The sequence below is a fragment of the Sus scrofa genome, chromosome 10 (assembly GCF_054392235.1).
Source record: "Sus scrofa isolate SSC_HxYL_T2T_F1_AM1 chromosome 10, Sscrofa_HxYL_maternal_Yorkshire_Landrace_v2.0, whole genome shotgun sequence".
Taxonomy (NCBI): domain Eukaryota; kingdom Metazoa; phylum Chordata; class Mammalia; order Artiodactyla; family Suidae; genus Sus; species Sus scrofa.
In genome coordinates, this window is record NC_139392.1 from 18,007,657 (window position 1) to 18,022,924 (window position 15,268).

Genomic DNA, 15,268 nt, shown 5'->3' on the forward strand with positions numbered 1-15,268 from the left:
CATCTCTTGCCTGGATAGAATTTAATTTCATCTGAGCATAAACACCTTCAATCTTAAAATCAAAGAGCTGTGTGCTCCCCCTGGTTCTGGACACCCTACTTTCTAATTTATATTTTATGCAATTTACTTCTCCAGCAGAAAGATCTTACTGCTTTTCTTTAGTGAAACGGGCAAGCATCATTCTTTCCACCCTAGGTTAATTTTCTTTTTTTCCCTCATTTTTAAAGTTTTATTGAAGTATAGTTGATTTACAATAAAATTAATTTTCTTTTATTCTATTCCATGCTTTTTATACTTTTTTTCTTCTGAGAAATTACATTTTACTTACACTGAGTTTCTTAATTTATTTGTTTTATGTTTTATTGGGTATTGGTTAGTTGTCATAAAAATTCCATTGTAAAAAAAATCTAATTTTACTTTCTTTTTTGACCTTGGGAATCTAGGAATCTGATTGCAGTTTTAAGTCACTTGATAATCAAGGTAATCAGAAATCCAAGCTACACTTATTTCATTTTTCAAAAAAAGACACGCTTCTAAGGAACAAGGTAAATTATTTAAATTATTTTTAAATTTTCAGAAGCAGTTCATGCTTGTTACCAGGAAATAGAAATATAAGCAAATTAAAAGTCAAAATGCCTATATTTTTTTCATGAAAGTGTCTACCTTCAAACCTTCTACGACCATGTTTATGCTTGATTTGCAGGTATTTGAGTTGTGAAACCTGCTGTTTTTCTCTTACAAAGATCTTTTTCCGGAGTTCCCGTCATGGCGAAGCAGAAACAAATCCGACTAGGAACCATGAGGCTGCGGGTTCGATCCCTGGCCTCAGTGGGTTAAAGGATCCGGCATTGTCGTGAGCTGTGGTGTAGGTCGCAGACTCGGCTTGGATCTGGCGTTGCTGTGGCTGTGGCGTAGGCTGGCAGCTGTAGCTCCAATTAAACCCTTAGCCTGGGAACTTCCATGTGCTGCAGGTGTGGCCCTAAAAAGCAAAAAAAAAGATCTTTGTTCATGTGCTTATATAACATTATTTATGATGATTAAAATATGCCATTGTATGGGTTTAACTAATCCTCTTATGTTTGTCCTTTACCCTAACATTTATTTACTATAGCAAACAGTACCTCAACCAGGATTTTGTGGGTAGGATTTCCCGTCATGGCTCAGTGGTTAGCAAACCCAACTAGCATCCATGAAGACACACGTTGGATCCCTGGCCTCGCTCAGTGGGTTAAGGATCAGGCGTTGCCATGAGCTGTGATGCAGGTCACAGATACGGCTCAGATCCTGTGTTGCTGTGGCTGTGGCGTAGACTGGTGGCCACAGTTCTGGTTGGACCCCTAGCTTGGGAACTTCCATATGCGTGGTTGCTCCTGTAAATAGACAAAAAGATAAAAAAAAAAAAGATTTTGTGGGTAAATATTTGAGTACCCATTCTTGATTATTTCATAGGGATGAATCCTGTGGAAGGGTATGACTGGCCCAAAGGCATGTAGGTTTTAAGGCTTTGATATCTATTGCAAAAAGGCCTTCTAGAAACTGGGTACCTGATAAGCCAAGTTTTTCTTTTTATCAAAATATGTAAATATTTATGTGCCTACATAGTGAAAGCTCCTGAGTGAAAGCATATTTTATATATTAAGTGTTCTTGCCCATTAGTATCAAAATACTAATTCCTAACTTAAAAATGGGCAAGGGACATGAACAGAGTTCACAAAAGAAAAAGTGCAAATGGATGAGTAACATAGAAAAGTGTGTTCCACCTTGAGTAATCAAGTAATGCAAATTAAGGCAATAAAATATAATTTCTTACCTCTTGTTTTTCCACAACAGTTTTTAAGGTGGATAATCACATATTTAGGAGAGTAAGAATTGCTCTGTCATTTCTGGAAATCAGTATGAAAGAGTTCAAATAATTTAATCCATTAAGTGCCTTCTAGAACTTGAGCCTGAGATAGAGTTTAAATACCAGAACACCTACTCCTGTATTCATTACACTAGTGAATAATTGGAAAAAAATCTAAATGTCATATAAGGGAGTGAAATACATTGAATACGCTGGTTTTAGCTCTTCACTGGTAAAACATAGGTGAATTTTTTCTTTGTTTTCTCATGTTTTTCTCCAGCGAACATTAATAATTATGTTAATAATGAACATTTATGTGGGTGAACTATATATAGTTAACATATTTTTTTTATGTTTACTTTGAAAAGCATACAAACCATAAAACATCCTAATAAATGGTCTGGCATATCTATTTGAAAGAAGGTGTCCATCTTGTCATATGTAAATATAAATCCAAAAGAAATTAAAGATATAAATGTAAAATATGTAAATATAAGACTCTTAAAAACTTTGAGTGAGAAAGGGTTTTTCAAACAAATACTGTCTTAGAGCGATGTCTATTATTTTTGAATGAAAAAGGAAACCACCCTGTTAAAAATAGTATGTGTAGCGTGGTGTTTTCTTTGCTTACATGCTTGAAAATACACACACATGTCTGTGTCTGACTAATCATAGTAAAAAGTCTGGAAAGATACCACAATTATTTGCAGTCATGGGTAAGCCTAGAGATGAAGAAAGTACCTTCTCAAAAAGGAGTGATTTCTGGACCTTAAATGGTCATCTTTTATTATTATTCTTTCTCTCAAAGATTTGCATTGCCACATCTGTTTCGGTGACATCTCCTCAGATGGATCTTCCCTCTTCCTCCCCAAGAGCCATCTTTAGTATCTAAAATTTAATATCTAAAATCATCTTTTTTACTTCTACCCAGTACTTCTTAAAGCATTTTTAGCAGTTATGTAAAATTATATTATTTGCTCTGAGTCACTTAGTTCCACCGTCTTAGGGTTGTCCTCTTTCTTGATAACTTCCGGCTTGATTCGTCTGCAGGGATTAAAGAAAAACCACAAAACATCTACTTATCAAAATCCTGGTTTCTTCCTCTGTCTTCCATCTTGCACTCCCTTTTCCCCATCACCAGCCTCCTAATTCAAGATTTCAGTGAAACTTTTCCTCTCCTTCTACACCCTCTACTAGATTCATCCATTTTAAAGCCTTGTTTATATTATCACACTTTTACTATCCTAAAAAACAACCAATCTTCAATAGCTTCATATTTTCCATAGCGTAAAAATCAGTGGATTCCACTTAAATGTCAGTAGAGTTCTGCTTAGGTAAATTATGGCACATTTATGCGATGGAAACAACAGGCAACCTATTCACAACAAAACTCAGTTCTACATGTGAAATGGAAAATCCCCAAGATACAGTGTGAAGTAGAATCACGATATACTAATGGGGAAAAACAGGGCGTAGCAGGCTGCCAGATGTGTGGGGGGCTGTGCGTGTGTATGTAAATAAATTCAGTAAATGCAAAGGACACTGGTGACAGCAACTGCCTCTAGGCAGTGAGTGGGTGAGGGAGACTCACTTTTCTCTCTCTTCTTTTATAACTCTTGAATTTAATGCCAGGTGCTTGTACTACCTGTATAAAATGTGATGGTAGTTTTTGTCTTAGACATTTATAAACATTTTTGCTTTAAGTTATTTTTTGTTCTAGTGTATGAAGCATAGTTTGACATTAAAGAAAGGTAGTTGCTTTAACAGAATAGCATTAAAACTTCAGGTTTTCACCTTCAGGTTCCTGGGCTGTATAAATCTAGTTCTGTGGAGCATCTTTCTACAACCAAGATCAAACCTTTAGTACCTGCCAGAGTTAGTGGGCTAAGCAAGAAGCCAGCGAGCATCCACAAGAGAAACCATCACAATGCTGAGAACAAACCAGGATTGCAGATAAAAATCAATGAACTCTGGAAAAATTTTGGATTTAAAAAGTGAGTTGCCTTGTTATTTATTCTAAAATAGGATAACTAATTTTTTTCTATAATTTCAATCACTGTCTTCTAACTCTATTTTCATATGAGTCAGTGTCTTTTTCTCTTATCTTAAAGAGAATTATTTTCCTCTAGTGCCTTTATAACTGACCCTAAAAATCTTTAACTTCAATTTCTATACCTCTTTTAAGTGAAAAGATCGCAAACTAAAAAATGTCAGTTCTCAATCTGGCTTTGGGGTCTCTGTTAAGCAAGTTGCTTTTCTAGGCCTTAACTGTCTGTTTTCTTTCCTTCTAAACATTGTTTTAGACATGGAGGTGGGAAATCATGTATGGTACATCTGGATTTAAAGAAGTTTTCCTAAATTATCACATCTAACCTGGCGAGAATCATTGAATTAATATTTTGCCACATTTCTAATGTATAATGTAGCAAACACCGTTTTAAAAGAATTGATTCTATATTTCCGCATTTTTTCCAACCACAATCTTTCTGTTAGACCACAAAACTAGCCACCGAGTAGCATCAATTTATAATTAATTTTCTCATTCTTACTGAGGCAAATGTCTTAAAAATAAAACCAAAGAAAAAGGAAGGGAGGGCAGTTTCATGGGGTGATAAGAATAAACTTAACCTAGTAGAAATGTTACCACAGTTAGATGTGATAGCATGAGTGGAAACGCTTTGTAAAAAGTGCTGGACAATTATTTTTTACTTTACACTGGGTAAAGTCTAGCATTAAAGCATGTAGCAACAGTTCTCAAACTTTTTGCCTTTAGGAACCCTTTACAGTCTTAAGTTCATTATTGAGGGCTCTGAAGGACTTTGGTGTATATGTGTTTTATCTGTCAACATTTAAGAATCTTAGAAATTAAAATGGACATTTAAAATATTTATTTTTAAATAACAATAATGAACTTATTATATCTTAAATCGATAGTGTATTTTTACAAAACTTGCAGTTTTTCGGAGTTCCCTTTGTGGCTCAGTGGTTAACAAATCCGATTAGAATCCATGAGATTTCAGGTTCAATCCCTGGCCTTGCTCAGTGGGTTAAGGATCTGGCGTTGCCGTGAGCTGTGGTGTACGTAGCAGACACGGCTCAGATCCCGAGTTGCTGTGGCTGCTGGCCACAGCTCCAATTGAAAAACCCCTAGTCTAGCAACCTCCGTATGCCACAAGTGCGGCCCTAGAAAAGACAAAAAAAAAAAAAAAAAAAAGATGAAAAAATTGCTGTATTTCAAAACCAAAACAATGAAAAGAATGACATTGTTTTGCATTTTTGCCCATCTTTGCTGTCTGATTTAATAGAACTGAGCTGGATTCTTAAATCTGCTTCTGTGTTTGATGTGTTACGAAATGTTGCTTTGTTAAATTACATGAAGAAAGTCTGGCCCCACACATGTTTGTGGTTGTAAAATATATATTTTAATAGCATTTTTATTGTAATTTTTATATTACACCAAAATTCAACAAGTGATAGTTTCTTCAAAGCTAATTTTAACGTAGAATGTAGAACCATGGAGTTCCTGTCGTGGCTCAGTGGTTAACGAATCCGACTAGCATCCGTGAGGACGCGGGTTCAATCCCTGGCTTTGCTCAGTGGGTTAAGGATCTGGCGTTGCCATGAGCTGTGATGTAGGTCGCAGGCAGGCTTAGGTCCTGAGTTGCTGTGGCTGTGGTGTTGGCCAGTGGCTTCAGCTCCGATTGGACCCCTAGCCTGGGAACCTCCATATGCCGCAGGTGCAGCCCTAAAAAGACAAAAGACCAAAAAAAAAATATATATATACATACATGTATATATATACATACATACATACATACATACATATACATACATATATACATACATATATATACATACATATATACATACATATATACACATACATACATATATACATATATATACATATATATACACATATATTATATATATAGAACCACCTCAGTTGACTTTTCCAGCACTGTGACATTACAGCCTGTGGGTCCCTTTTGCACTTCCAGTGCCTCTGTTACTCATGCATGATCTTATCACATTGGCATTGATCATTTGGAAAATGTGGGTTTAGAGAGTTCTTCTTATCTTCCAGTTGTTGACACATCATTATACTAAAAAATCACAGTCATCACAATCTTATCAGCGAAGCCTTTAAGCATTGGGAACCTGTCAAGTGACAGATAAAAGTTTTCCAAGATTTTAATTTTCACTTGAAAAGTTGAATTTTGTCATTGCCAACATATCCTGTTAGGTTTTTTCCCCTTAGTCTGTCTTTGTTCCTTTTAGAGAAGCCCTTTGCCAAATACCTAAATTTGAACAGCACACGCTTTTACTTGAGATAACCATCATACTTCATTATGCAACAAAAGTGCCTTCTCTTGGTTTCCCATTTTGTCACAGAATGTTAAGAAATTGAGAGGGTTGAGATTTGATGAAGTTAATAATTTTTTCTTCTTCATCAAGAGTGTTCTTGGAGTTTGTGGCTCAGCAGTTGGCGAACCCGACTAGCATCCATGAGGTTCAATCCCTGGCTTTGCTCAGTGGGTTAAGGATCCGGCATTGCCATGAGCTGTGGTGTCAGTCACAGACTTGGCTCCGATCCCACGTTGCTGTGGCTGTGGTGTAGGCTGGAGCTACAGCTCCAATTTGACCCCTGACCTGGGAATCTCCATATGCTGCGGGTGCAGCCCTAAAAAAAAAAAAGAAGAAGAGTGTTCTTTAGTGAGACTGACTCTTTTAACGTACTATTGCTATTTCCTATACGTTGCTACTGTATTGATTCATGCTAAGTTGCCAGCAGCTTTACTCAGTTCTGCTTTTGGATTATCAGTACCATTGTCAGCACAGTAGGAAAGGCAGATAAAGTCAAAATATTATTGGGAAAATAGTTTTGATCTTACAAACCCCCTGAAGGGGTCTTGGGAATGTTTAGGGGTCTGTGGATCATAATTTGAGAACTGCTGCTAGAGGGAAATCAAACATGCGGCAGTATTAAGTGCCTTTTAGACATTTAAATCACGTTGAATTTCTGTCGACAGGCATTAGGATAACATTATCTTCACAATAGGATTAATTTTTATAGACACAGAGCTCCCTCCCAAAAGTTGGAGGAGGGAGGAGGTCAAAGAAAAGGCTTAAGCATTCGTTCATGCTTTACTCTTGCTGGTTCCCAGCCAGACTGGAGAAGGTCCCTGGGAAGAAAAGAACTAAAGTTTTATTTATTGCAATCATTCTGCCTTAGCTAGTATATATTTAGTAGTGGTTTGGAAGGTGATTTAGGAAGTAGGAATGGGTACCAAGAAGCAAAACTCAAATTTTATCGGGCATACTCAGAGGAGAGCCTGAATATGTCCTATGGTGACATTGAGACAAATTATACAGTAAAGAGTCTTATCCTCTTCATATACCTCTGTTTGTCCAGTTCGGTTATTCTCTAATCACCCCTGCCCTAAAACGCCAAATTCATTTTATTGTATTATATCTTGCAGAGATTCTGAGAAGCTTCCTTCTTGTAAGAAGCCAGATCCCCTGTTTCCTGTCAAAGATAACATCCAGCTAACTCCAGAAGCAGAAGACGATATATTTAACAATTCCGAATGCAAGCGTGTTCAGAGAGCAATATTCCAGTAAACACAGGCACCTGGGAAGACTCTTACCTGCAAGAGACTCCTATCACTTGAAGTCCTATTTGGGTGTGAGATAATATCAGTCTGATGATTTATTCTTAGATCCACACCATTTTTATTTTTTTATTTTTATTTTTTTAAGCCACACCCACAGCATATAGAGGTTCCCAGGCTAAGGGTCAAATTGGAGTTACAGTTGCTGGCCTACACCACAGCCACAAGCACTGCAGGATCCGTAACCCACTTATCAAGCCCAGGGATCGAACCCACAACTTCATGGTTATTAGTCGGATTTATTTCTGCTGTGCCACATCGGGAACAGCCACACCATTTTTAAAATAGAGGCATTTTGTATATTAACTGTGTTAACTGAATTTTTTCAGCTTTTTATATTTCCATAAGAAGCCAACTAGAGAAATAATTTTGGCTTCGACAGTTTGGGGAAGTTTTAATATTAATTGAGCAAGTTCCTGGGAACTTAAAAATCTAAACATTTCTGGGAGGTTGTCAAATACAAGGACGGAAAATGGAAGACCACAATTTGGTGATCCTTTGATCTTAGGGGAAATTCCCATATTTCTCCAAGCTGTAATTTTTTTCCACCCACCTTTCCTGTCTATCTCTCTGAGTTGAATTGGAAGTAGGATTGCTGGTGTGGGAGGGGTAATTGGAAGGGTTAAAGGTCATTGCATAAATGGGACGGTACTCTGTTTTCCCTCAAGAGTTTGGCTGAGTTATAGATTGACAGTAAAGGAAAATTGCTTTCATCCTTATGTGAAAGGAACTACTTCTTATGTAATTTATATTATTAATCTTCAAAATAGCCTGTTTTTCTTATATGTCTTTTTTAAAAGTGTAGGCTAAAAATTCCTTAATATATATTTAAAACTAGGTCCCAGCTGTGATATAAAGCTGCAGGGTCTATGATGTGTGCTTACCCTGTAGAGAAATAGGCAGATTCTTGGAAGGAGCCAACTATGCAAGTGAAGATCGAAAGTAAGGGACAATCTGACAGGAAGTAAAGGAATTATAAAAGTATCTGATATAATAGAGAGTAAAGGAAAGGGACAGAGCGTTTCAATTTTTAAATGAGACTCCTGGATCACAAGGTCAGCGTGGAACAAAAAACATAAGAAACAGCATAGAAATTTTGAAAGGAGACAAGTTTTTGAAAAAAAAAAAAATTGTGAAAAGACCAAACCCAAAGAACAAACGCAAGTTTGAATATTCTGCGACTGTTTTCCTATTTAAAACAAATTAAGAAAGGGAAGATGGCAGCAGCATTATCGTTTTTTCAGTCTCCGAAACCCCACATAACAGCAACTCGACAGCATTGTTAAAATATTAATGAACAACATTACAGTAAATTTAAATGACATCGTATACTTAAATCTCAAAATATAAATGGATGATACCGGTCACCATTGGCCACAAGACCGCAAGGTGGTACTGGCATCTATTTGGGAGAAAAAGAGGATGATGAAAGGGCATCTAATGCCTGAGAACAGAACTTGTGCAGAATAAGTGTTGGAACACATAGCAGATGAGTTGCAAACAGCATTGGAAACTGAGAGAGGCTTTGAGCATTCAGGTGGTATGTGAGTGCAAGAGGCCTGCAGGAATGCCGAAGGACTAAAGCAGGGTAATCCAGGAGTTCCCCTTGTGGCTCAGTGGATTAAGAACCTGACTAGCATCCATGACGATGTGGGTTCAATCCCTGACCCCACTCGTGGGTTAAGGATCCGGTGTTGCCGTGAGCTGCGGTGTAGGTTGCAGACACGGCTCAGATCTGGCGTTGCTGTGGCCCTGGCGTAGGCTAGCAGTTGCAGCTCCAATTAGACCTCTAGCCTGGGAATTCCATATACCGAAGGTGCAGTCCTTCCTAAAAAAAAAATTAAATAAATAAATGAATTAAATAAATAAATGTGACGTATTTAAAAAATAATCAAGCCATGTAGTCTATATGAACTTTTGAAATGATTTGCCAAATTTGTCAAGGCTCGCTTCTAGGGGGACAAAGTGCCCCACAGAAGAGAAGCTGCTAGGAGTAAAACCAAAATTGAGCAGAAACAAGCCAATAGACACAAAAGAAAATAAAGTTAAATACTAGCAGAGGGAGGAATAGTAGACTAAGAAATCTCAGCACAATACTGTATTTGAACACCGAAAAGTAAAATAGCTGAGGTTTGAGAAACGCCCAAAAACCAAAGTTTAAGAAAATTAATTTTACTTAAAAAGAAGCCACAGAAAATATTTAGATCAGCCTCTTACAGAAGTTAATTTTAAAAAGAATCAAGAGCAGAATAACATTTTTACACATAACGAAAATCTACTAGCAGGTCCCACAGCAGATCAAGAACAATCTTTCAAAATGTACTAAAAGTTATTAAGAAAGTGGTTTAGGATACAAAGGAAATTTAGAATTGGAAAAAACTCGGGGAAAAAAGTAAACCGAAGAAAGCATCAGAAGTAAAAGATTTTGGAAATGAAGGCTAAACTAGGAGGGACACAAGCAAATAAACATACAAATAGATATGGCTTTAAATAGGTTAAAAACCAAAACAAAATGGAAAAAGACTTTAAAACATTAGGAAGTGACAGATATTGAGGATGGGGCAGAAGGTCCAGTATACACATAATAGGAGTCTCTGAAGGAAAAAAAAAAAAAAAAGCAACCCTATGATTTCAGAGAAACTAATTTTTAAAAGATTTGAAGCAATATTTTTAAAATGCACTCTTATACCTGAGATTATTGATCCAAAACAGCCAACACCAAGACATAGGTGACGAAATGTTATTTTAAGGAAAGCAAAAATCCTCTGGGTGAGCAAGAACAGCAAGTGACCTGAGAAGAAGCAGGCGATCTTCAGACTTCTGCAATTATTCCTTATGCCTCAAGAAAACTGAGTCACGTGTTAAAGATACTCGAGGGAAAATGAAAGCCAAGGGTTTTATATTCAACAAAATTGACTTTCAAGTATAAAGGGTGCAAGCTTATCCAATGAACAAGAATTTGGAAATACTGCTCCCTTAAGCTCTTCTTGGGGGATCAGAAAACTAGAGAAAGAGCACCACCATTGGAGGTGACCACGGTGACTTGTACAATTAAAAATTAGAGCTGAGGTGTTCCCCTTGCAGCTCTGTAGTAACGAACCCAACTAGTAACCATGAAGATGCAGCTTCGATCCCTGGCCCCCAAGGATCCGGCGTGGCCCTGACCTGTGGTATAGGTTGCAGACATGGCTTGGATCCCACGTTGCTGTAGCTGTGGTGTAGGCTGGCAGCTGCGGATCCTATTCAACCCCTAGTCTGGGGATTTCCATATGCCACGCACGGTTGTGGCCCTAAAAAGACAAAAAACTAAATAAATAATAGAAATTAGAGTTAAATGGAGAGTATGACATGCAGTGACGCAGTGTCTGCATGTCCAGATGACACAGGTCATTACAACTAAGGAGAGACCATATGCAGAACAATTTGGTTTAGCTTGTAGAAGTCTCAATATTATTTTAGGACCGTTGTGTATATAATGTGGGATAGAATATTATTTATGGGATGTTTTAATGTCTCCCCAGTTTTCTTGAGAACCAGGATTTACCCCCCACCCTCCTCCAACAATTCTTAATGTCAGAGAAGGGAGATACGGATAAAATACAGAACAGGTTTTGTTTTGTTTTTTCTGTCTTTTTGCCATTTCTTGGGCCGCTCCCGTGGCGTATGGAGGTTCCCAGGCTAGGGGTCCAATCAGAGTTGTAGCTGCTGGCCTACGCCAGACCCACAGCAACGCGGGATCCGAGCCGAGTCTGCAACCTACACCACAGTTCTTGGCAATGCCAGATCCTCAACCCACTGAGCAAGGCCAGGGACCAAACCCACAACCTCATGGTTCCTAGTCGGATTCGTTAACCCCTGAGCCACGACGGGAACTCCCAGAATAGGTTTTTTTAATGTAGCTATGAACGTGTGTCGGGACTACTGATGGACTCTTATGACTGTAATATACACATTCTCTACACACACACACTGGAGAGACCCAGAAAACTAACCAATCCAGTACAATGAGCATCCCTGTCACTCAGCTTGTTAGTCTTCAAATACTACTTTTTCTCTGAAAGAAACAAGAGCTTCTTGAGAAGATAGCCTGGGAAGGAAATGTGAAAGACAAGCCCTAGAATATCTGGTTAAGACAGAAGTCATTACCAGCTATTGTGTAAGTTCAAAATGATTCAGGAGACCTGGAGAGGCTCCCACTGTGCAAACACAGAAAAAGTTCATCTTGAAAAGATAATCATTGCCATTTACTGGAACCCATAATAAACATTTTTGTTTTTATTTTTTTAGAAAGTAGCGGACCAGGAAGCACTCTGTTCTGAAGAACCAAGGCCCTAGGCTTTAGCCCACGTGATTTTTATTAAGGAAGGTGATGAGATTATGATTAATGGGATTGAGGAAGGTGACAAGATCAGTGGTCAGGGACAGACATAGGCAATAATGAGATTATCATCTTAGTGATATCAAAGCTATCCTTAGGACATAGTGCAGCTGTTTATAGAAAAACATAGTTAATGCATAAATAAATTTTTAAATAATTGCTCACTTTCTGGGAGTTCCCGGGCGTGGTGCAGTGGTTAACAAATTCAGACTAGGAACCATGAGGTTTCGGGTTCGTTCCCTGGCCTTGCTCAGTGGGTTAAGGATCTGGCGTTGCAGTGAGCTGTGGTGTAGGTCGCAGACACGGCTCAGATCCTGTGTTGCTGTGGCTGTGATGTAGGCTGGGTGGCTACAGCTCCCATTCGACCCCTAGCCTGGGAACCTCCATATGCCGCGGGAGCGGCCCTAGAAAAGGCAAAAAGACAAAAAAAAAAAAAAAAAAAAAAAAAAAGGTCACCTTCTGAGGATGATGAAGTATCAATTCATTATCTTGAATATGGGAAAATAAAGGAGAAATATCAGGCCTTGTCCCTATCTTTGCTCCAGTGTGCCAAAGGGTAGCCAAACAAAAGATAAATCTCTTTCTACTGTTCTAATAATGAAAAAAGCACCATTTTGAGACCCCCATTAGACTCGTGGATTTAGACTTTGAGCATCAGCTGCTGTTAACATCATAACCAGACATTTTACGCCTCTTAATGAAAGAACTCAACATCCTCTGTAGTCTTGCCATCGGCTTGGAAATGAGTCTGATCCTTCCTCTGGATCCAGCTGCCAAGTTGCAGGAAATACAGAGGACAGCGGAACATGTAGAACTGCAGCATGAGTGTGCAATTAACAAAACCCATGGTAAGAAACTACAGGTTAAATGCCCTGAGATTTTCAACAGATAAATTGTAAGGAAAGGGATGGAGATGAAAATTCCATATTAAAAAAAGGACAAAACTAGACTCTAGGGGCTGCACATGCTGATTAATAATAAGAGAGGGAGTTCCCGTCGTCGCTCAGCTGAAACAAATCTGACTAACATTCATAAGGATGCAGGTTCGATCCCTGGCCTCACTCAGTGGGTTGAAGATCCGGCGTTGCCATGAGCTGTGGTGTAGGTCACAGATGTGGCTCAGATCTGGCATTTCGGTGGCTGTGACGCAGGCCAGCAGCTACAGCTCTGATTGGACTCCTAGCCTGGGAATCTCCATATGCCACAGGTTCAGCCCTCAGGACAAAAAATAAAGAGATCGTGATTAAGCAATAAAGAAATATAAGGAAGTGATAGCTATAAAATTCAGAGTGGTAGCTAAGGGGCAGTGGGTAGGGAGGGCAGCGTGCATTCCTCATGACAAGGCACAGGGAAGGGATTCTAGGAATGGCTGGCAAACTTTTATTTCCTGAGTGGTGTATTTTATCACATGGTTTTTCTGATAACATACCTTCCCAGGCTATATCCATATTATAGAGTAAGATGTTGGCCTTATAGTTTATTAAGCCATATAGTTGTTTTGTGTAGTTTTCCATGTTTTCTTTATTACAGTATTTTTTAAAATTGTATTATATGTCAACAAACTGAAGATACAATTGATTGTAAGATGTAATTTGATGTCCCCCGTCAAAAAAAACTCCATTCTATTGACACGCCATTAACTGTAAGGTACACACTATACACTATTCTCAAAAATTAAAATGCGTGCTTTAGGATAAAGAAGCGGCAGCAATTAGAGGTCACACATCCTGTCTCTCATGCATAAAATCAAGCAACTATCCTTATTTCCCAACGTTAACCCCAGACAGTTGGCACCAGTCAGCCTCCGATCTTGAAAGACGTGCAGCACAGCGGAGCGAAAGCTGAGGTACAGGCTGAAAAGAAGGAATAAAGTGAAAATAAACTGAGCAGTGTGATTCCCACCCCCATTTCCCTACAGAGCTCCCATGCTCTCTTGGGATTTGGGTTGCACGCCTGTTGCACTGCACCAAGTTTTCCCACGGCGTTAGTGCCATTAGGTTTGCTTTCTACTCGACTTCTCTGTTGTTCCGTTTGGGTAATTTCCATGAACCCATTTTCAAGGTAACTGATTCTTTATTTGACTCTTCATCTCTGCTACTGCTTTTTTTGTTTTCACTTCTAGCATTTCTCTTTTACAGTTTCCATCTCTGGTGATAGTCGCCCCCCCCCCCCCATTGGCTCAGGCACATATTTATCCCCATTTTATACAAGACAAATGAACCACAGCTATTTTACATAATCTTTGCTAGTATTTCTACTATCTGGGTCGTCTCTGAGTCTGGTTCCGTATTTTGCATCTTGATGCCATTTTCTGTTCTGTGCTTTGTGTGTGTGTCCTATTTTTTGATTGATTTGCCATGACTGACACTGTCTGCTGATAGAGAACAGTAAGGACTGAAGTAAAGCTGCTGTCACCCTTTGTTTCTCACCTCCCAGGAAGTTCCAGGCACTATGGCCCACTCTCCACACTCTGGTTAAAGGATTCCTGGCTACCAGGGACTGTATATTGCACAGAACTTGAAGTCTTTCTGAACACACTTTGATGTTTTGAGATTGTTGATTCATGGTTTAGGGGAGGCAGAAGAATAATTGAATTCCAGATAGGAATTGGAAGACTTTATTTTATAGTTCTGACTCATCTAAAACTCTAAGTGACCTTGGGCAAACCACTAAACCTTTGTTGTCTGTCTTTCTTCCTTTCTTCCTTCCTTCCTTTCTTTCTCTCTTTCTTTCTTTCTTTCTTTCTTTCTTTCTTTTTCTTTCTTTCCTTCCTTCCTTCCTTCCTTCCTTCCTTCCTTCCTTCCTTCCTTCCTTCTTTCCTTCCTTCCTTCCTTCCCTCTCTCTCTCTCTCTCTCTCTTTCTTTCTTTCTCTCAAAGGACAAACCTGGGAGCTTGATCCCGATCTCAGAAATTACAACTCCATGGGAGTTCCCATTGTGTCTCAGTGGGTTAAGAATCTGACTAGTATCCATGAGGATGAGGGTTCAATCCCTGGCCTTGCTCAGTTAAGGATCTGGCATTGCAGTGAGCTGTGCTGTAGGTCACAGATGAAGTTGGCATCTGGCAGTGCTGTGGCTGTGGTATAGGCCGGCAGCTGCAGCTCCAGTTCAACTCCCGGCCTGGGAAATTCCATATGCTTTGGGTGCAGCCCTAAAAAGCAAAAAAAATAAAAAATAAAAAGAAAGAAAGAAAAAGAAAAAAGGATATAGAGGAAGGAAGGAAGAAAGAGAAAAAAAGAAATACTTTGATTTATGAATAGCCATTTAAAGACTATTCCAAAGACCTCCACAAGAGGGCAGCTCCTCCACATTGCTTAATGTCTGAAGAGAAAGCCACCTTTTTATACAATATTTTACTTTTTTATTTCTTTTA

General features: G+C 38.7%; 1 protein-coding gene across 3 annotated transcripts in view; it reads left to right on the forward strand.

The window, feature by feature from the left end:
• The window catches only part of EXO1 (exonuclease 1), a 41,077-nt gene extending 32,846 nt beyond the window's left edge, over window positions 1-8,231 (forward strand). For 2 of the 3 annotated variants that reach the window (XM_021064445.2, XM_003130555.7), the window contains exons 13-15: window positions 444-545; window positions 3,644-3,837; window positions 7,327-8,231. In XM_021064445.2, coding sequence (XP_020920104.2) covers window positions 444-545; window positions 3,644-3,837; window positions 7,327-7,468 — 438 coding nt within the window. In that variant the 3' untranslated portion in view covers window positions 7,469-8,231. The remainder of the gene's footprint in view (window positions 1-443; window positions 546-3,643; window positions 3,838-7,326) is intronic. The other variant, XM_084979270.1, reaches the window with a different exon arrangement.
• Window positions 8,232-15,268: the final 7,037 nt, after the last annotated feature.